Source organism: Heliangelus exortis, chromosome 14 (assembly GCF_036169615.1).
Source record: "Heliangelus exortis chromosome 14, bHelExo1.hap1, whole genome shotgun sequence".
In the NCBI taxonomy this organism is placed as follows: domain Eukaryota; kingdom Metazoa; phylum Chordata; class Aves; order Apodiformes; family Trochilidae; genus Heliangelus; species Heliangelus exortis.
Genome location: NC_092435.1, coordinates 16,815,111 through 16,837,544, shown reverse-complemented (window position 1 = coordinate 16,837,544; position 22,434 = coordinate 16,815,111). Strand labels below are relative to the sequence as shown.

The window sequence follows — 22,434 nt, the reverse complement described above, 5'->3', positions numbered from 1 at the left end:
TGGCTCCCGCTCCCCCGGGATGATGGAGAGAGGTTGTTTGGTTGTTTTTTTAAATTTCTGGGGGTCTCCTTTACCAGCTGGAAGTGCCCCAGGCAGTGCTGGTGGGTGCAAAGCTCGAGGGATCAGGCAGGGCTGGATCAAGGCTCATTGACCCTTTTCTCCTGCTTTTTTTTCTAGAATGGGTTTGCTCTGTCCAAAGAGAGGAACTCGGGTTCCCAGGTCCAAAAATCGTGGCCACCCAGGGGGAGCTCAGCAACCCCTTCATGCTTGGTGTCTCTTACACTCCAAATATTGGGAGTTTTGGATGAAAAATCCCCAAATAAACAAAATCTGCCGGAAAGCAGAGCCCTGGGGCAGGCTGAAGTTTTCTGGATGGGGTCTAGATGAGGGCTTTCCTGCCATTCCCTGGCACTGAGGTGTCTTCTGCACATGTCAGCAGCTCAGGCCACCTCAGATCTTCTGCACCCTCAAGAAGAGGGAGAGCCCAGTTGGGTTCAGACTTCACCCTCCCTCCAGTTTTAGGGGGATATTTCAGTGTGAGGAGTAGGAGATGGTGACCAGTTCAGCAGGGACAGCTTCATCTCCCCCCATCCCCCCCCAAGTGCCCTCCCAGTCCTCCTCTTCTCCACCATTTAGAGTTTTGTGGTGGGCTTTGAGTCCCTTTTCCTCTACTTCTCCCTCCTCTCTGCAATTTCTGCCCAATTCCTCCTGCAAAGAGACATCTCCCAACCTCTGCCAGTTGTGCTGAGCTGGGGACATTCCTGTTCTGAGCTGTCAGTGAGGCAGGGCCACCTCCTTGTCCCAGGTGTTATCCATGGGAGGCCTCATTATCCTAGGGAGACAATGCCACCTTTCCCACCAAAGAGCAGCTGGCTGATTCCCGATGGAAAATCCTGGCTAAGGAAGGAACCCCTGCTCATGTTGAGGTGTCTCAGTGTCCACGGGAGCAGATGGGATCCACGGGGTTTGTTTCCACTGCTCCAACACATCAGCTTAGCTGCAGTTCCAGAGCTGGTGGGACCCAGCTGAGCTGGCCAAGGGACATGAGCAGCACAGCCCAGCTGCTTGCCTGCCTCCTGCTGAGGGGGTTTCTGACGTGGCTTCCTTCTGGAGGAGCTGGAAATTGCCTCTCCTGACAGCCTTCGAGCTGTTGGGTGCAGCAAACCCCTTCTGCTTGGCCAGCTGAGGATGTAATGGAAGAAATGAGGGGCTGGGAAAGGTTTGCTCAGCTTCAAAGCATTCTGTTAGAGCTGGGCTGTTGGCTTCTGGCTCACTTCATGAGAGACACTCAGTATTTCCCATGAGTGTCAAAGACCCCATTGGTGGAGCATCTCGTGCTGGGGGAGCTGCCCCAACTTTTCCATGGCTCTGTCCTCCCGTGCAGTGTTTTGTGGCAGACTTGTGCAGCTGGATGCATTGCACAGGGGTGAGGAAAACCAATCCATCATCTGGAGAGGAACCCAGCAGGTGGTTTGCCCTGCTTTGGCTTTGCAGCCAGCTGGAGGCTCCTTTCTCAGCTGCTTTTGTTGGGAAAAATGGGCTGGCACCTGGGAAAAGGCTCCTTCCAAGGGCTCTCAGGACTTTCTACTCCTGCTGTATAGCAGCCACTTTGCTCCTTCCTTGAGAGAAGCCACAGATGTGAGGTACAAATTAGATCTATTAACTGTGTAATTGAAGGTCCCAGAGGAGGCTGAGGTAGAAGAACTTAATTAAGGAGCCTGAAACCTGGGCAGAAACACAATGTTCCCTTTGTAAGTGCCCAAAAACCAGTGGGGTTGGTGCCTTCTGCTTTCAAACAGGGAATGCAGAATGTTTCCAATTTGTCCTTTCTGTGTGGGGGGTGGGAAAAAAAAATTTTCTGACTAAAAATAACCCACTCTGCCTACCTTACAAAATCTTGCCTGCTGTAATTTCCAACCCATCCAAGGCAGGTCAGCTTCCCAAGGAGGATGGGTTGGCTGGTGCTGGGTCCTCTTTGCACAAAGCCCTCTCCAGCCAGGCTTTGTTTTCCCAATGAGTAAACGTGCCAACTGTGAAAGGAGGATAATCCTTGCTTTGGCTGGGGCTAAGCTCCTGGAGGTCAGACCATCTGCGTAGCACCCGTGGGATGTGAGGCCTGGGTCCTGGCTCCAGGTTCTGCAGGAGCATGGGGAGCTGCACTTATTGCAGAATCCTAGGATGTCAGGTTAGAAGGGACCTCAAGGGCTGTCTGGTCCAACCCTTCTGATATTATTGTTCATGTTGAAATTTTCCACTGTTGAGATGAGACTTAAAACTTTCCAAAGTGAGGAAACCACCATTTCTCCTGGGAGACCATTCCAGTGTCTGACTGTCCTCAGAGTGAAAAATTTTCCTCTTGTGTCCAATGGGAATCTCCCCAGGAGCAACTTGTGCCCGTTGCCCCATGTCTTGTCCATGGGACTCCTTGTAAACAGGGAGTCTCCATCTTCTTTGTAGCCCCCCTTTAAATACTGGAACATGGGAATCAGGCCTCCTCTAAGCTTTTCCCTCTCAAGGCTGAACAAACCCAGAGCCTCCTCAGCCCCAGACTTAACGCAACCTCTTTGATGTGGTCTTTGGTTCTTTTTTTCCCCCCACCAGATCTCTGGAAGTTCGTTACTTCACCTACGGGATCCTCTTTGGCTGTGGCAGCTCCTTTGCCTTCCAACCCTCCTTGGTCATCCTCGGTCACTACTTCAAGCGCCGCCTGGGCTTGGCCAACGGGCTGGTGGCTGGAGGCAGCTGCCTCCTCTCCGTGCCTCTCCCCTTCTTCCTGAAGATGGTGGGAAAGGCCATCGGGCTGGCCCATACTTTCCAAGTACTCAGTGCCTTAATGCTCATCCAGATCTTCTTGTCCTTGACCTACCGGCCCATCTTGCCACCTTCTTGTGACTCTCAGCACGACGGGCAGGACAAGCTGGGCAGCCGGAGTATGAGGCAGCAGTGCTGGGCCCAGACACGCAAATATTTCAACTTGAGGGTTTTCCGGAGAAAAACCTATCGGATCTGGGCCTTCGGGATCGCCACGGCCGTCCTGGGATATCTTGTACCTTACATGAACCTGGTGAGAGCCTCAGCTGGGGCTGGAGGGGAGGGAGGTCCCTTTGCCTGAAGGAAAAGGGCTTCTCCAGGCTGGTGAGGGAGGAGGTGGGAAGGTGGAGATGGGCAGCAGGACGGAGCCACCTTTGAAGGCTGGAAAGGGGAGAAGGGGTGGGAACAGACATGTTGTCCTCCTCCTGTGTCTCCTCTATGCCAGGGTGAGCAAGCCAGTCCCTCATGGCTCAAGAATCAGTCACAGGAGAGGAGTAGGGGCTGTTGAGTTTGGGGTGGGTGGTGGTGGCGTGGACACGAGGGTCATACAACCAACCCCAAAGCCACCAACCCTCTATGGGAAGTCTATGGGAGGGGTTAACTTACTGAGGAGTCACAGCCTTGCATCCTGCCCTCCCTCCTAGGTAAAATACGTGGAGAAACGATTTCAGGAAACCAAAAAGGACTGGATCCTCCTGGTCTGCATGGGAGGCATGGCAGGCCTGGGGCGCTTGGTTTCAGGCCGCATTGGTGACTGCATCCCCGGGCTGAAGAAGATTTACCTGCAGGTATGTTGGGTCCCCCTCCTTGAGTACCTGTTGGCCAACCTCAGTGATGGGCAGGGACGTTACAGGCTGGAGCTGAGCTCTTTGTGTCTTGTTGAGCAATCAAGGTCTGTGGTCTCAGCTCTTCCCAAGCTGCCGGATACCCTCTCACCTTCCTGTGGTTTTTGAAAAACAAACTGCTGAAATCTAGCAGCTAATCCAGCAGCTAATCCTTCCTAAAGCTTCTTAAAAGGTTATTCTTAAGGGCCTCTGCGAGACGAGAGCAGAGGATGGATGGCTGTGCTGGGTCCAGAGGAGGGGCCGATGCCATCGACCTTTTCGGTGACAACTCCATGGCACTCCCTGCTGCCCAGCCCCACTCCTCCTCCATCCCAACACCCTGCCCACTCTTGTCTCCCCAGGTTGTGTCCTTCATGCTGCTGGGCCTCCTCTGCATGATGATCCCCCAGTGCCAAGGGTTCGAGGGCGTCATTGTCATCTGCCTCTTCCTCGGCCTTTGCGATGGCTTCTTCACCACCATCATAGCCCCCATCGCCTTCGAGCTGGTGGGGCCAATGCAGGCATCCCAGGCCATAGGGTACCTCATGGGGCTGATGGCCGTGCCCATGACGGCGGGCACGCCGATAGCAGGTTGGTAGCACCACGATGCTGGGCCTGGAGCACCTGCTGGGGAGGGAGATGCTTCCAGCACCTTCCATCCATTGTGGTCTTTTGGCGTGAGAGCAGTCATACGGGGCTGAATTTTCTGGCTTGTTGTGTTTTGTGGAGGTTGGAGTAGAGGTGTAGTATCAGGTCGTGGTAGCATCTCAGGGCCTTCAGCACTGCCAGGGATGGGGCAGCCACAGCTTCTCTGGGCAACCTGGGCCAGGGGCTCAGCACCCTCATGTTTCTTCCTAATATCTGATCTAAATCTCCCTTCTGCCAGTTTGAAACCATCACCCCTCATCCTGTCACTCTATGTCCTTATAAAAAGTCCCTCCCCACCTTTCCTGGAGCCCTCTCAGGTACTGCAAGGACCTGAAGGTCCTTCCTGTGTTTCATGGATGTGATCCCCAGGCAAGTATCTACAGAGGAGAAAGCTCAGTGGGACTTTCCAGAGCCGATAAACGGCAGTGCCTTGACCTCAAAGGAGGCCTGGTTGTGTCAGGACTTGCTGAGCTCACACGTGCAGGACCTCCTTGGTTTTTAAGGGATCTGCCAGCCTGTATTTTCCAGCTGACATCCCCATGGAGATAAAATATCCATAAGCAAAGCAGGGCTTTGCCAGAGGGAGGCAATCTCCAGAGGAACGGCCCCTTCCCGCTTCTTCTGGCACCTCCAGGCCAGCACAGGGCTGGGAAGAACCACCTCAAGTGGTTGGTTAGTTGGTTGGTTGGTTAACAGTGTCTCAGCTTGCATTTGGGTTCATCTGGGATGTGTCCCATTGTGTCTGGTTACATCAGAAGGATGGTTGAGGGTTTCCTTCTTGGCCTCCTCGCCATAGCCTTTAATCCCGGGGCATAAAAACCTCCAAGGAACACAACCAAAAAGATTGGTTTAAGAACCCAAATCTCCCCAGATCTGGTGGTGGAGACAAGCTGCAGCTCTCCCTGGAAGGAGGAGACGAGTGGCTCGTTGGGCATGACCCCGGTGTGGCCTGTAACCACCCTTCTCCTTCTTCTCTTCCAGGATACCTCAACGATTATTTTGGGAATTACGACGCGGCTTTTTATTTCGCCGGGGTCCCCCCCATCATCGGTGGTTTGGTGCTCTCCTTCGTCCCCCTGATCCACCAGAGGATGCTGAAAAAGCAACGTTTGGATTCTGGCAAAGACAAGATGCTGGGTTCAGAGGCAGTGGTCAACGGGGAGCTGCTGCCGGGTGCCCCGGCCTCCGAAGCCCACATGTAAAAACCTCCTCTCCCGGCCTCACCGGTGCCACCAGCAGCTTCTCTGTAGCCCAAGCACAGGCCCTTTTCTAGCTGGACCATAATTCTCGATGATTGCAGATGCACTGTGTTTGTAAAGGAGAAAAAACAAACAAACAAGCAAACAAAAACCAACAGAAAACCCCACATTCCTCTGGTTAAAGGTTTTTAACTGGCAGAATCACTCTTTTTGGGGGGACAGTTTTGATTTCCAAGCCACCTCCTTGGGTTGTTTTTTGGGTTTTTTGCCTCTAACCATTTTTTCTAAGGAGAACTCCCACCAGGATTCACACTTGACCCATCTCCCCTCCCCAGTTTTCTATATGTCACGACAGAGGTTTACAGCTAATAAATGCCTTTTTTACAGCAGGTCACAGAGGGAGCTTGTTGGACCTTCCACCTGTCTATCCTTCTCCTCCAGTGTCACTCAGACAACCTCCCCAGCCAGCACCAGAGGTTGGGACCCAGAAGGAGGAATCACTGCTTTGGTCCAATGCACAAACCAAATAAATGGTCGGCGAGTCCCACTTTAATCTTCTCCTCCTCCTTTTCCACTGCTCTCCCGTGCACCCAAGGAGCTGCAGCGGGGATGATGGGGAGCTCGCTGCCACCCTCATCAAATGGAGCCACGTGGGAGCACCCCTTTTCCTCCAAAATATGCCTTAAAAAAACAAGTGGACAAGAGCAGCAGATCCCTCAGCCACTTTCTGCCTCTGTTTTCTTGCCCAGTGACTCATAACTGGGCTTTTGAGGGGCAGAAGAGAGGGGCAGCTCTGGTTCTGTAAGGTGAAACCCACGGGCAAGGCTTTGAAATGGGATTTTTCAGAGGTATTGAGGTCTGGTAGGGTCAGGACATCATGTCATGGAGCCATCCATGTGTCATGGATCCATCCAACGTGTCCTGGATCCTGTTGGGTGCCAGGAGGCGGCTTCCCTGCACCCAAAGGGTGTGGAGATGCACAAGGTGCCACCACTCTTTTATTTTTTTTTTTTTTTTTTTTTTTTTGGGGGGGGGGGGTGAGGGGGAGCAGTTGTGTATTTTGCAGCAATAATCACCAGTCAGTATTGGAGGGGGGAGCCTGGGGTTTCCAAAGGGTTTTTAGGCCATGGTAGCATTGAAGTCCTAGGCCAGGTGTTGCCGTGGAGAGCTGGGATGGGATTGGTGAAATTCCCAGTGGGAGAGGGCTCAAGGAGCTGGTTCATGAGCTCAACCTTGCTGAGAAATTTATCAGTGCATCACTAATGAGCCTGGCATGGAGCAAGGGAAGCCCTGTCCTGGTCCTTGTGTGAACTGCTGGGACCAGGGCATTTTTTTCCTGGGAATAATAACCCAGGAGAGTGTAAGAAACAAAGCTCCCCATGATCCTGGCTGCAAAACCATCCTTTGTTGGATTTGCATTTTATTTTACCAGCCATTAAAAATCAAAACAAAACAAAACAAAGAGAAGCCTCCAAAGGGGACGTGTGCTGTGGGACTCGTCCTCCCACGGGAATCAATCATCATCCTGTGGGAATCAATCATCATCCCGTGGGAACCAATAATCATCTCGTGGGAATCATCATCCCATGGGAATCCTCATCTCATGGGAGTCATCATCTCATGGAATTGTCATCCCATGGGAATCATCATCTCATGGGAATCCTTCTCCCATGGCAATCATCCCATGGTCGCCGGGTGAGTGTGGGGGTTTGGAACACCAAGACCAATCTTTGCTGGGGAAACTGGGTTTCAGTGGTGGGCCCTCCCCCTGGGCAGTGGTGGGGGCTTTGTATATAGGCTCAGGATCCTGCATGTCCCTCTTTTCCTGTTTTGAATCCACGTTGGCTTATGCATTGTGACGTCTTGTAGTCTTGTGGCCCTTCTGTCCTGTCCCCCCCCCATCCCCCAGTACGAGCTGGAAAATGAACTGGTGTGTTGTGATGAGTCTGTTGGTGACTATAAAAGAAGATGTCCCTTTGTCTCTTTCTTTGATGAGCTTTGCTGTGACTTATTCCCCTTCCTTGTCCCTCCTGCATCCTCTGCTACAGCTCTGCTGCCCCGTTGCTTGGGTGAGGAAGCCCCAAGAGTTGAGTGGGAAGGGAGGACATGCAGGCACCTGGGTGTTGGTGGGATCAGCCTAGGGCAGGGTGTTCAAGTGATGCATTCCAGGCAGGAGCATTGGCAGTGGAGCAGCTCCAAAGCCACCTTGAGAGCTGAAGGAGAGGAATACAGAATCCCAGATTAGTTTGAGCAGGAAGGGACCTTAAGGATCATCTCATCCCAAGCCCATGCCATGAGCAGGGACACCTTCCACCAGACCAGGTTGCTGGATACGTTGCATTGTAACTCCCTTTAGGGAGTTTTGGGGCTTTTATTGACATCAGAGTTGGATGGAGTTCTTGAAATCATATTCTTCACCCTAACGTCCCCAAAGAGGAGCTTAGGAGGAATTTTGAATCAAGAAGTAGCTTCTTCAGACCAAGAAGAGGAACTTGTCTGGCCTGAGCTGCAGAGCAGAGCCCACCTATGAATGCACAAAGCTTCATGGCAGTCAAACCTCTCTGGCTCATAAGGTAATTGATGATTGAAATCCCAGATTCCTGCAGATTTCCTCTTGCCTTAAACTCTCCTGCAAGGGCTTTTACCCCAGGAGGAGCTGGAGTTCAGATGCTGAATGCTGGGAAGGCATCAGACCAGCCCTGAGCCAGATTCCCCCAAAGGGATGGTGGTTCCCACCTCATTTTGGATCTTTGCTCTTATTACCCACCCTCTGGGAGATTTTTGAGTGATGAGTTGCATTCATTGGCCACCTTGATTTGGTGGAAAGAAGCCACCCCTCATCCCCTCCTGGATCAAGGTCTGGTACCAGCCTCCCAAACCCACCCTGAGCATCTTGGATCCAAGTCCTGCCCTTGGTGAAGAGCAGGGCAGGTTCTGCAGCAGGGAAAGCACCAGCTGTGAGAGCTTCACCTTGTTGCAGACACAGGGAGGAGTGGGGAGGGCAAAGGTTGGTGTCTGCCAAAATACAGGGGGGTATTGTAGGCTCTGTCACCTGCTCTGTGTCTAGTTCATCACCTGAGTATTTGGCAGCTTGCAAGAATTTTGAGGGACTTGGGACGTGTGAGAGGAGGGATTGAGCGACTGTAAAGAGGGAGAAAAAAGAGGTTTCTGAAACATCCTTTAATCACAGAACTGGGTTGGAAGGGAGCACAAAGATCATCTGGTCCCAACCCCCTGCCATAGACAGGGACACCTCCCACCAGGTTGCTCCATGCTCCATCCAACCTGTCCTTGAATCCTTCCAGGAACGGGGCAGCCCCAGCTTCCCTGGGCAACCTGGGCCAGGGTCTCACCACCCTCCCAGGGAAGGTTGCCAGAAGCTTCATCCTAAACCCCTTCCTGCTCCATCCATCCCATCAGGACCTTGATGGCTCCAACACACCTGTGGCTTCCTCCAGGTGAGCAAGCCCTGACCAGGAGACCTTCACCAGCAAAACCCCCTTGTCCTCAGGCTTTCATTAAAAAAAAAAAAAAGCTTTTGAGTGCCAGGAGGGGAAGGTGAATCCCAACGCTCCGAGCTCAGCTGGTTTGGGGAGCTGAGGAGGCCACGGGAGGAGGCTGAGCCCCTCGGGGTGGGAAGGGGGTGGGAGGGAGCAGGAGCAGCCTGGGTGCCCGTGGCTTTCTGTGTGTGTACGGCGAGCTCGGGATGTGTCCCGGCAGCGCTCTGCTTGGGGCTTGGCTGGGGCTCCCTTTGTAAACCTTTAGCTTCAGGGTGTTCAAAAACGAGTTGGGTTTTCTTTCTTCTTTTTTTTTTTTTTTTTTTTTCTTTCTTTCTTTTTTTTTTTTTTTTTTTTTTTCCACCCCCTATTCTTTTAAACTGCTGAGGAGTTTGGCACCGGGTTTAACTCCTCTGGCTCCAGCTGAAGGATGGAACGGGGACAGCCCAGCTGGAAGAAGGGCTCCTGGGTGGGTGGTTGTGGGTGGGTTTTTTTTTTTTTGGTTGGTTGGTTTTTGGTTGGTTTTTTTTTTTGTTTTTGTTTTTTTCCTGGGAAGTGCTGTGATTCATGGCTTAGAGCTCGTGGGAGTTGTGAAACAAAGCTGGAACCATCTGCAGGAGCTGCTTCATCGCAGCGTGCCCTGCCCTCAGGTCCTGCCACTGGGAAAGACACAGTTCTAAGTCACATCAGAGCTGAAATTTAACGAATTCTGGCTCCTCTTTGGGCTGGGCTTGAGGTTCCCTACCATTTTCCTGCTGGGAGAAGGCCACAGACTCATTCCCACCCAAGCTTGAGGGGGTTTTGTGGTACCTTGGGGCTCGAACCCTCCAGTTTCAAGATGTCTTGGCTCTGCCTCCCACCATCGTGGGCTCTTGAGGAGCTTCATAAACCTCCAAGATGGAATTCCTGGGCTGGAGGAGCTGGGCAAGGACATTCCTGCAGTGGCCTAAGTGTGTTTTGCAGAGTTTCTTGGTCTTGGTTTGTTGGTGCTGAGAGCAGTTTGCTGTGGGCAGTGGGATGTGGTGCTTTGGATCTCATTGACACTTGCCCAGATCACCCCACCCAGTTCAGGATCTCAGGTGGGTTCTTCACCCTGCCTGACATCTCCATCTTGGCCCATCCAGTCTGCAGAGCAACAACCTGTGGCCAGGTGAACATGGACCAAATCCTTGGGATGTGGTGGGAGATGGATCCAGCTGAGAACCTTGCAGGTCCCTCCATCCTTCACTTCGAGCCATGCCCCACCTTCCACCTGGCTGTGCACCCAACAGAGGTTTGTCTGGGGGTTCCTTTGGTTGGTTCAGCTTCAAGAAGTTTCATGCTGGCAGAGTCCACCTCTCCTTAGCCAAAAACTGGAATGGCTTTGGAAGCCCCAGCTCCTTTGCCAAGACAAACCCTCTCTTGCTTCAGGAGACCTTCCAGCATAAAACCTCTCACCCAGGCAGCCCCTTGAGGGGCTTTTGTTGAAATCTCAGAATTCCAGGGGGTGGAAGGGACCTCTGGAGCTCATCTGGTCCAACCCAGAGCAGGGTCACCCAGAGCTGGTTGCTCGGGATGGCACCCAGGTGGGTTTTGAATGTCTCTGGAGAAGGAGACTTCACCACCTCTCTGGGCAGCCTCTTCCAGTGCTCTGTAAGTAAGATAAAGTAAAGATATTTCTTTACCCTCAAAGTAAAGATATTTCTTCCCATGGTTAGATGGAGCTTCCTATGCTCAAGTTTGTGCCTGTTACCTCCTGTACCCCTCCTAACCTTTGGGGGCAACAATGTGAGTGACAAATGCTCCTCCAACACTCCAATGTCCTCTGCATAACACAGGGATGGAGCTGGCACCATGGGGGGGGCTCCACCAGCAAGCAGCAACCCCCTTAAAGCCATTTTCCTTCTTTTTGAGAGCCTGAGGAAGGAAAAGAGATGTGGGGGTGGGATGGAGCTGCCATCCCCTGCAGCTCCCCGTGGGCTGGGGAGGTGAGGGAGGCTCTGGGTGTTTTATCAGCTTGGCACAGCAGGTCCTTGGCTTTAGGTCCTGGTGCCAGGGAGGTTATCACCCTGCACAACCCCTCTTTAGGGGGTTTGGTTATTTGAATTTTTTTTTTTGCAATACCCTTGGTGCTCCACCCCCCAAGCACAGCCGAGTGCCCCACACCGGCCCTGCCTGGGTCCCTGCTGCTGGTGGGAGGGGAAAACCACCCAATCCCTCTTGTTTTCTGCAAAAACGTGGCTTTTGGCAGGAGATCTCATCCCTCCAAAGTTTTTCCTGTTTTTTTTTCCTGCTAACACTCTCCCCAACCCTCACCCTCCATCACCTCCCTGACCCCGGGGCATTAGAGCCCAAACTTGGTGTCTGTTTTACTAAGGAGTAAATCTTCTACTTTTGGGGGGGGGTTTCCTCCTTTTTTTTTTTTTTTTTTTTTTTTTTTTAACACTTCCACTCATGGTTGCTTTAGGGAGCAGATTCTGGCCCTGAAGCTTGGGGTTTTTTTTTGGCACCTTCAATCCAAACCGTTTCAGTTTTCAAGGGCCACAGCAGCTTCTCCAGGGCTGAGCTTTCCCAGAGTATCCCCTTTCAGCCCTTGGAACCTGCAGAAGCACGAGGCAGGACTTGGGTTTTTTTATTTTTTAGGGGGAAATGACCCATCCCTCCCTCCTGCTGCCCCCAAAATCCAGGAGGGTGAAGCCAAATCTTTGCTTTCAGATGTGGGGATTTTGGAGCCAACCCCACTGAATGCAGTTTTGGGGCCTGCACCACTGATGTGCTCAAATTAACTCAAAAAAAAAAAAAAAAAAAAGGCTGCAAACATCCTTGACAGCTTTGCAGTTTTTTTGATTGAAAAAATTGGGAGCTTGACAGCTCCCATTTTTTGATTTTTTTTTCCCCCAAAAAAATCCTGTGAGGTTCCTGGGGCTGCAAAGGGATTTGGTGCAGAAGTCAGACCCTGGAGACTAAAATTATTCCTGGTTTTTTTTTTTTTTTTATTATTTGGTTGGGGTTTGTTTGTTTGTTTGTTTGTGGGGTTTGGTTCTTTTTTTGTTGATGTTCTTTTTGTTTTGTTCTTTTTTTTGTCACCTGCTCCTTGTAAGCATTTTATAATCCCTTAAACTTTTGTATCTGTAAGTCTTAAAAAAAAGAAAGAAAACAGCAGCAAACATGTCCTGTATATTTTTTTTTTTTTTGTAATGTTTTCTAAATGATTTCTAATGTTTTCTAAATGTCGTTTTAAAAAAAAAAAAACCAACAAACTGTGTAGAATAAAACCTCTTTAAGAAGTTTGTGCCTGTGTCTCTCTCCGTGGGTGCTGGAATATTAAAAGAAAAGGGGCTGGAAAGGTAGGAGCTTAAGATGGGAGTTATTTTTGTTTATTTTATTATTTTTTTTAATAAAAATTATTTTATTGTTTTTTATTATTATTATTTTATTATTTTTTTATAAATAAAAATTTTTATAAATAAATTTTTTATAAATAAATTTTTTATAAATAAATTTTTATAAATAAATTTTTTATAAATAAATTTTTTATAAATAAATTTTTATTTTTTTTTTTTTTTAAATACTTTTTATCATTTTTATCAAGCCTTTCATGCACCTTGAGGTCCTGGGAGAAGAGCTTCCTCCAACACAGAAAAAAAAAAAAGCTGGGGTCATGGAGAGAATATTGGTGCCACGGGTGAAGGATGGGCCTTGGCATCACAAAATAATAAAGAAATAAATGGTTTTGGGAAGCAGAATTTTTTTGGGGAGGGGGCTTTGCTCCATGGGGGCTCTGGGAGCACCAGGGTTGGGGTTTATTTTAAGTAATAATAATAATGACAAAAAATTAATTATATTATAGGATACGTAGGATGTAGGAGATAAGAGATATTTATATGATTTATGATATCATAAAATCATAGAAAATCAGGTGTTGGAAGGGACCTTAAATGATCATCTAGTCCATCCCCCCCTGTCAGAGCAGGATATATAAATATATAAATATATATATATGTATATATTATACATTATATAATATGATACACTAATAATATAATTTATTAGTATATACTATATATCATTTAATACATATTATAAAATATATATCATAAAATATATAACGTGTAATATCTAATACATTATGATATATTATATATCATGTATTATAATATATAATATAATATATATAATATATATGATATTATAATATATAATATATTATATATATTATATATAATATATAGTATATAATATAATATATTGCATATATTATATATATTTTATATTATATTTTATATGTTATATTTTATATATTTTATATATTATATATATAAAATATATATTATATATATTATATATGTTATATATAATATTATATATAATAATATATATAATAATATATATAATATATATAACATATAATAATATATATTATATATAATATTATATATAATATATATGATATATATAATATATATTATAATAAATTATATATTAAAATATATTATTATAATAAATAAATAATATTATATATAATATTATATTATATATACTATATATATAGAATATATATTAAATATATATTTATTATATATATTTAATTATATTATATTATATTATATTATTATATTATATAACTATATATATTATTATTATATAATATTATTATAATATATTATTATATTATATATATTATATTATTATATTATATTATATACTACATATATTATATTATATTATTATATTATTACGTATTATTATATTATATTATATTATATATAAAATATATTAGATATTATATATATAATATATTATATATTATATAGTATATAATATAATATATTGCATATATTATATATAATATATATTATATATATTATATATTATAATAGTACAATACATAGCATATTATACATTATGTACTATGAAGCATATAATTATGTATTATGTATTCTATAATAATATATAGTGTATATTATTAAAAATAAAATATTATAATTATATGACTGTTACCATAATTATTAATGGTGATACATACCAATTAATTATTATAACATATTGCACGCTCATATTGACCAAACAAATTATTATGTTTATTTTCTATTTCATGTTATATTATAACCTCTTATGATTATTATAGCAAATTATAATTCTTACTGGTTATAACACATTTTTTAATTATTTTTACCATCATCTTCTTCCTTTGGGCAGGGCTCAGGGGCAGGTATTTATTTACCCCCAGGTATTTCTTTCTCTCTGCTGGGCAGGAGGAACAAATCTTTTTTATCCATAGGAGCAGCTCAGGGAGCAGGAAGGGGGGGTGGGGATGATAATTCATAAATGAGGTTTCCAGGGCTGGGAAACAATGAAAATTTGGCTTTTTGCAAGGGATTTCTCTTCACAACTTGGTGACTTCATTGCCATTACCTGAAACCTGACATCATCTGCATTAGCTTTATATAGCTCAGGCTTGATTTTTTTTTTTTCCTTTTTTATTATTTTTCCTTTTTTATTTTTTTTCCTTTTTTTTTTCTTTTTTATTCCTTTTTATTTTATTTTCCTTTTTTATTTTTTCCTTTTTTATTTTTTCCTTTTTTTTTCTTTTTTATTTTTTTTCCTTTTTATTTTTTTTCCTTTTTTATTTTTTTTCCTTTTTTATTTTTTCCTTTTTTATTTTTTTTCCTTTTTTATTTTTTCCTTTTTTATTTTTTCCTTTTTTATTTTTTTCCTTTTTTATTTTTTATTTTTTCCTTTTTTCTTTTTTATTTTTTTTCTTTTTTTTTCCTTTTTTATTTTTTTCCTTTTTATTTTTTCCTTTTTTATTTTTTCCTTTTTTATTTTTTTTCCTTTTTTATGTTTTCCTTTTTTATTTTTTTTCCTTTTTTATTTTTTTTCCTTTTTATTTTTTTTCCTTTTTTATTTTTCCTTTTTTATTTTTTCCTTTTTTATTTTTTTCCTTTTTTATTTTTTTCCTTTTTTATTTTTTTTCCTTTTTTATTTTTTTTCCTTTTTTATTTTCCTTTTTTATTTTTTCCTTTTTTATTTTTTTTCCTTTTTTATTTTTTTTCCTTTTTTATTTTTTCCTTTTTTATTTTTTTCCTTTTTTATTTTTTTCCTTTTTTATTTTTTTCCTTTTTTATGTTTTCCTTTTTTATTTTTTTTCCTTTTTTATTTTTTCCTTTTCTATTTTTTTTCCTTTTTTATTTTTTCCTTTTTTATTTTTTTCTTTTTATTTTTTTCCTTTTTTATTTTTTCCTTTTTTATTTTTTTTCATTTTTTATTTTTTTCCTTTTTTATTTTTTTTCCTTTTTTATTTTTTTCCTTTTTTATTTTTTCCTTTTTTATTTTTTTCCTTTTTTATTTTTTTCCTTTTTTATTTTTTTTCCTTTTTTATTTTTTTCCTTTTTTATTTTTTCCTTTTTTATTTTTTTTCCTTTTTTATTTTTTCCTTTTTTATTTTTTTTCCTTTTTTATTTTTTTTCCTTTTCTATTTTTTCCTTTTTTATTTTTTTTCCTTTTTTATTTTTTCCTTTTTTATTTTTTTTCCTTTTTTATTTTTTTCCTTTTTTATTTTTTTTCCCTTTTTTATTTTTTTCCTCAGCCCTTTTCCAGGTGAGGCTCTTTACCCCAAACATTATTCCACACAGAGCCCAGCAGGAGCTCAGCTGAGAGCCCTGCTGCAGGGAGCTGAAAGCTTTGGGTGACCACAGGGAGCCTTTTGTTTGCAGGGAACAAATATTTAGAGAGAAACCAGCAATGCCAACCAAATATCCCAATATTCCAACCTGAAATCCCAATATTCCAACCTGAAATCCCAATATTCCAGCCACCATCTTGGGGTGGTGGTGGGCTGTGTGTGTCCCAGCCCATTTAAACCCCCCATATAAATAGATAAAGGGATATTTGCTTAAAGTTCTGGATGCTTAACTAAATAAATATTAAAATATCTACACTCAAAAAGAAATAAAAAAATAGATACACACATTTTTTATATTTTATTTTATATATATTTCTGTGTGTATTTATGTGTTCTCACTGGGAATCCAGGGCACACAGCAGCAGCTTCCCCACACAAGGCTGCTGGATCTGGCCTTACCATGGTGAAAAAAAAAAAAAATTAAAAAAAAAAAGGAAAAAAAAATTAAAAAAAAAGGTATTTTGGATCAAAGGAACCCCCTGGGCATTTTCAATAGAAAGGCATCAAACTAGAAAAGACCAAACCAGCCAACAAAGGGAAGGGTTTGTTACTCTAAGACAGCAGCTCAGCATTTCTCTGGTTATTTGCACATTAAAATGGAAATGCCATGGATTTCTATTTTTTTTTTTTTTTTTTGAGCTGATTCTACATAACTGGAGACTTTTGTATTCAGAAGGATGCAAAATTCACATTTATGGCTTAAAGCCCAGCCAGACATTGATGGGGTCTGTTAGTTTAATCAGTCTGAATTACAGGTATGGGTTAGATAAAGATATGCCAATGGCATAGATGATATCTTGAGCTCTGTTTAGCTGTGGTTTTGGGTTTTTTTTTTCTTTTTTTTATTATTTTTTATTTATTTCTTAATTTATTTTATTTATTTTATTATTAATTTTATTTATTTTATTATTTATTTATTTATTATTATTATTATTTATTATTTTTATTATTTTTATTTTTTTTTTATTTTATTCTTTTTTTTTATTATTTTATTTTATTTTATACAAATTGATACAGATTGGTGGCTGCCACGGGGGGAGGGGGAGTGACTGCCTGGGATTTGGTGGCCATGGGGCTGCTGGGCTTGGTTTCTTTTATTGTCTTCTTTTCCGTGTGTTTTCTTTTTTTTTTTTTTTTTTTTTTTTTTCCAGCACTTAAATATTACACTTAAAAGAAGTAATAATAATAATAATAAAAATAATACCCCATCTGCAGGTGCCTTTTGAAGGAGCTGAAATCCACACCGAGTGACAGGAGCTTTTTTTTTTTTTTTTTTCTCTTTAAATAAAGCCTCGAAATGTCAGTGTTTCCCAGAGCTTTAAATATTTACAGTGACATTTCAAGCAATAACTGGGGGGGAAAAAAATGAAAAAAATGTCCCTTCCTGGGGCTGTGAGACCCATTTTTTTCCCCCCCCCCCATCCCCCATCCCTGGGTACCAGGAGCATCATGGATGGGGACAGGAGAAGCAGCTGGGGTTGAGGGGTGGGTGGGGTGAACTTGGGATTCACTCCCTGGTTTTCAGGGTGGGTTTTAGGGGATTTTTTGGAAACACCATGTGGGGAGCTGCTTAATTCTGGCAGGGAGACAAAGCAAAGGAGGAATGAATGCATAAATAAATAAAGAAATACACGTGCATAGATCTAAGGCAAACACAGCACCAGGGAGGGAACAAAAAAAGGAGGAGGGAAAAAAAAAAAAAAAAAAAAAAAGGGGAAAAGGGGAAAAAAAGTGCCCCAGGAGGGGGGTGTGTGTGGCTGGGAGGGAGAGATTGGGCTCCTGGGGAGCCAAAGGTGATGCTGAAGATGCAGTAGCCCCCTTTTGGGGGGCACCCAGAGCCCACCTCCTCAGGGCAGGACCCGAGGAACACGTTGGGCTGCCAGAGGTTGCGTTGGGATCCGTGTCTTTGCTTTTTGTTATATTTTTATTTTAATGTGTGGTGGTGTTTCTGGGTCAGCAGCCCCTCTGCAGCTGTGTCCCCCCAGCTATTGTTCTGGCACAGGGCTCTTCCGCCCTGGATTGGGATTTTCTGGCTGTAAATCTGTTGGCATCTCATCTGGAGCTTTGTTGAGGGCCAGCCAGCCCCTGGCTACGTGGCCACCACCACATCAGCCCCAGCAGCACCTCCCACCCCCCTCCAGCTTGGTCCCAAAGGCTCCGAGACCCCTGTGCCCAGGGCTCTGCTTCTGGACCTGTTCCCTGTCCTCCCCCCCTGGTTTTGCTCCCCCCCCAGCTTCTTCCTCCACCTGTGTTGATGCTTTTTGCCCACTCAGTTGAGCAAAGTTCAAATCAGTTTTCTTTTTTTCTTTTCTTTTTGTTTTCACCCTTCCTTAGTTTTCCCTCAGTTGAGTTCACCCCCTGTGTCCTTCATCCCTTTCCACCTTCTCCTCTTCCCTCCTGGCCACCCCACGTGATGGATGAGCAGCACTGCCTGGACACCAGCCAGCAGCCATCACCTTTCAGGGCATTTCCCCTCCCATAAATATTTCATTTTATTTAGAGCCATCCTTAGATATTGCAGCACAAATCATCCTGAAGGTGCCAGCAACAAAAGCCGAGTCATTTCCAAGTTTATTTGGGATTTATTTCATTTATTTCCAAGCCAGAAGCACCAACAGAGATTAAACTATGCTTTCCACTATGTATTTTTCCTGCCTTTCACCTGCCTTGCCCTGGGCTGGCAAGGAAAAAGAGATTTTTGGGGGTATTACAGTCAAGAACCCAAGCCTGGCACTTCTTCCTTTGTGGCATTTCAGACAGGACCCAGAACAACAGCCAAAGAAGCTTCTGCTCCAGAGAAAAAAGAACCCCCAAACTTTCAACCTGGAGAGATGACATTTTGCTGATCCATCCCGAGGGGGAAAAAATAAAAAAAATAAATATAAAATAAAAAATAAATAAATAAAATATAAATAAATAAATAAAAATAATAAAAAAAAAAAAACCAAAAAAACCCATCTCAGCATCTCCCAGAACCAGGGAACCCCCCCCCAACCCTGAGCAGCTCCCACCCCCCAAATCCCACCAGGCTATCAGCAAGGATGTTTGTTTTCCTCAAAAACCCAGGGCCTGATGGCAGAGGGTTCCAAAACTCCAGAAAAGCTCAGGAAATATGGGTTGACCCTTGGTTTATGAAGTAATCATTGTTGAGGGGCCTTGATGTCTGGATTTTCACATGCTCGGCTTAACAGGGGATTTATTGAGGGGAGCAGTTGGAGCATGTGGCATCAGCATCTCATTAGCATCCCAGACAATGCCCCTCCAGTTTAAGGCTGGAAGAGGAGGTTTAGTTTTTCCCTATAGAACTTCCTGGGCAAGGTTTAGGCAGCCACCACAGAGCTTGGATTCATCGTATTAAAAAAAAAAAAAAATAAAAAAAAATCAAACATGCCCCCAAAACCTAAAACCCAACAAAAAAAAAAAAAACCCCAAAACAACAAAAAAAAAACCCACCCCAAAAGAAGTTCAATTCCACTTGGCCCAGCCAGGAAGAACGAGCCAGCCCATCTTTGATTTTCTCCTGCCCTCTCCATTCCCAAACCCTTTTTGGAGGTGGGAAATGTGTGACTATTCCTGCACCCCCACATCTCTGGGGTGGATGGGTTCCCCAAACACAACCTTTCTGCCCAGCAGCAGGACCACAAAGCAGCCAAACAGCCACCCCTGTGAAGGTCTGGATCCACCACGGAAATATATCCTGAAGGGAAGTGTAGGACAACGGCAAAGGTTACAGGGGTTAAGCACCAAGAGGGAGGAATGAGGTTATATAAAGTTCTGCAGGCCAGAACAAAGACCTTGAATATATTAAAGAAAATAAACAGAGGGATGAAGTCAGCCACACGCCTGCTCCAGGCTTGGTTTGGGCTCTTGGAGCAATGTGGGGGTTGCTGGGTGGTTTGGAAGGACCAAAACCAGGGCTGCCCATCCCAAAGGAGGTGTGGGGTTCCATGGGGGGCTGGCAGCACCACCCTGGCAGAAGTGAGAACCAAAATTAAAGCTAATGCCTGTGCTGAAGACTCAATTTCATGATGACAGAATCATGGAATCACTGAGTGCCTTGGGTTGGAAGAGGCCTTAAGGACCATCCCCTTCTGACCCCCCCTGCCATGGGGGGTGACACCTCCCTGTCACCCAGGTTGCTCCCAGCCCCATCCAACCTGGCCTTGAACCCTTCCAAGGATGGGGCAGCCACAACTTCTCTGGGCAACTTGGAGCAGGGTCTCACCTGGCCACCCAAACCTTCCATCCAGAGCAAGAAAAAACAGGAAAAAAACCCCACAACCCTGTTGTCCAAGAGCTCTGCTTACAGAGGGTGAAGCTGGAGGAGAAGCCCATGGTTTTCCTCCTTGCCAGACAAGGTCATCCCACTAAGATCATCCCTGGGTGCTGCTGACACTGCTGCCCATCACTGGGGCACCCAGGACACTTGCCATGGGGTCTTTTCAAGCTCTACATCCCTTTCCTACCCCTTCTTCTCTTTTGAGGTCACCCTGCCCCTCTTGGGGAGCAGCTCCTGCTTCCTACTCGAGGCAGGGAGTTGAGGTGAGGGAAGTGGGCAATAAAAGAGCTTCCTACGCCCTCAAAAATTTCCTTCCCCCTCAAGCAAGCATTTGCACGTAGAGCAGCTACTAATTTTAGGATGAAGCTTTTAGCCATGTGTGAGAGCCCCTCCTAAAAGTAAATTTCTGGGGAGCCTCAGCCCCGACAGCCAGGCCCTGGTGCAGATGGGCACCCAAAAAAATGTCACAGCTACTCCTCAAAAGCCAACTTGCAGGGTATCCCAATTATCCACTGGCAGATTTACAGAAGTCTGGGACCCAGTGAGATTTATTGCTCCACTTTTAGGCACTAAGGAGCAATAAATTCTCCCCCAGAAGTGAACTCAGCACCACTCCAGCCTCAAGGGAAGGGATGTACAGAGGGCAGAAATTCCTCCACCACATCCACCAGCATTTCCTCCAGCACGTGCCCACCCTGAGAAGAAAAGCCAAGGAGTGATGACTGAGCACAAAAGGCACACTTCATGCATTTTATTGAGTCTCTTGAACTTTGCATCCTGACATCTTACACAGGGACCAAACTCCTATGGTTACCTCTGAAATGGGGTCGAACCGCTGACCTCACTCTGAGTTACCATTTGGTATTAAACAAGATGTAAAAAAAAAAGAAAATTAAATGGGAACTGTTACATTCTCAGTTTTGGGCTTCCCAACCAAGAGCCTTGCCAGCAGATAGTAAAATTCAGCGAGGGGTCTTTGGGTATTTAAAGGAACAAACCAGATCAAACAACCCCCCCCCCCAAAAAAAACAAAAAAAAAAAACCAACCCTCAACGGTGTGTTTGCATGTAATAAAAAAAAGAGACATAGCTCACAACAAAAAGAGGTTGGGAAGCCCTGGTACAACAGATGCAAACTTCTTTCTTTGCCACACCACACCTTGTATGTGCTTTGGGTGAGTTACCACTGCTTTCCCCCCCCCTCCTTCCTCCCTCCCTAGCCACGGATAAGCAAACAAAAAGCCCAGTGTATGCAGGGGCTGGAAATATTTCTGAATTTGTTCTGAATTCCCTTAAGGTGGCTCCAAGCCAAGCTCCTCCAAAGCACCTCCTCCTGGCAGAAGGCAGGGGAAGAGGCAGACATTTCGGGGAGGGCTGCCTACCCTGGGGTACAGACCCTCCACCCAAACCCCGTGGCAGGAGCCAGGCTGAGCAGGGGCAAAAAGAAAACACCAATGGATGTGACAAGGAAAAGGATCCCAAAGGAAAGGTGAGGGGAAAGATTTAGGTGGCCCTGTGACTGCAGAGATGGCACCAGGAGCTCCAGGAAACACCCTGATGGCTCTGCTGGGCCTCAGGGACCCACGGTCAGCCTTAACCACCATTCTTTTCTCATCTTCACACCAGACCCTCATTATTGTGAGACCACTGGGAACCTCCTCTTTGTGTTCCAAGATAAACACGGGCTGCAGATCCACCAGGGAACCAGCTCCCTGCATTTGCATAATCCAGCCAAGTGACAGGAAACTGGGCTGACAGTTCCTAGGGCCCATTGTGCCAACTTTGCTGGGAAATCCACTGGGTTGCAAGTTGACACAATGGACGATTCCGGCCCCTTCCAAGCGGCTCCGTATCATGGCCCTGCCCGCCCAGCACTACAAAGCCTCTTTAAAACTTTTAATGAGCCATTTCTATGCATGCAGTACCTCCACTAATCAAATCAGCTCTGAACCAAGTCAATTAACTGCCTACAAGTTCTTTGCAGAACGCCCGACTTGTCTGAAGAAATTAAAAAAGGTTCATGTGAAAGGGAAATCTAACAAACCCCAGAGACAACTCCCTACGGTCTTTTAACAGAGAAAAATCCAATTAAAAAAAATAATAAACAACCCCCCCCCTCCCCTCATAACTCTTGTATCAGTTCAAAATCTGCATTAACCTATCAAACAAATAAATGAAAAAAACTGGGTGGTGGTGAAGGTTTTGGCCAAGTGAGTCCTTTGCTGTGTGTGGACATCCTGCAGATACAGATCTGTCCTGCCAGAAAGGAATTGAGCTCCCTCCCCAGATTCAAAAGCCCCCAAGTTTAGGTGGTTGGAAAAATAAAAACCCCACAAACCCACCAGTTTAAGAGCTGAGGGCCCCAGCTTCCCAATGGAAACGAAGCACCCCAACCTTCCACACAAAAGCCAGAAGGCTGCTCCATGCCAGGGCTCCTCCTGGCTCTGCAGGAGAGGCTCCCACAGGGTGGCACTGTGATCCAGGCTCTGCAGCTTCAGCCTCCTCCTTTCTGT

General features: G+C 44.7%; 1 protein-coding gene across 2 annotated transcripts in view; it reads left to right on the top strand.

Moving 5' to 3' along the window:
- SLC16A2 (solute carrier family 16 member 2) overlaps positions 1 to 6,492 on the top strand; it is a 36,095-nt gene extending 29,603 nt beyond the window's left edge. Inside the window, exons 3-7 of one of the 2 annotated variants that reach the window (XM_071757657.1) lie at positions 2,602 to 3,064; positions 3,456 to 3,599; positions 3,998 to 4,226; positions 5,265 to 5,481; positions 5,870 to 6,492. In XM_071757657.1, the coding sequence (XP_071613758.1) occupies positions 2,602 to 3,064; positions 3,456 to 3,599; positions 3,998 to 4,226; positions 5,265 to 5,481; positions 5,870 to 6,035 (1,219 nt within the window). In that variant the 3' untranslated portion in view covers positions 6,036 to 6,492. Of the gene's footprint in view, positions 1 to 2,601; positions 3,065 to 3,455; positions 3,600 to 3,997; positions 4,227 to 5,264 lie in introns of both variants that reach the window. The other variant, XM_071757658.1, reaches the window with a different exon arrangement.
- The last annotated feature ends 15,942 nt before the right edge of the window (positions 6,493 to 22,434 follow it).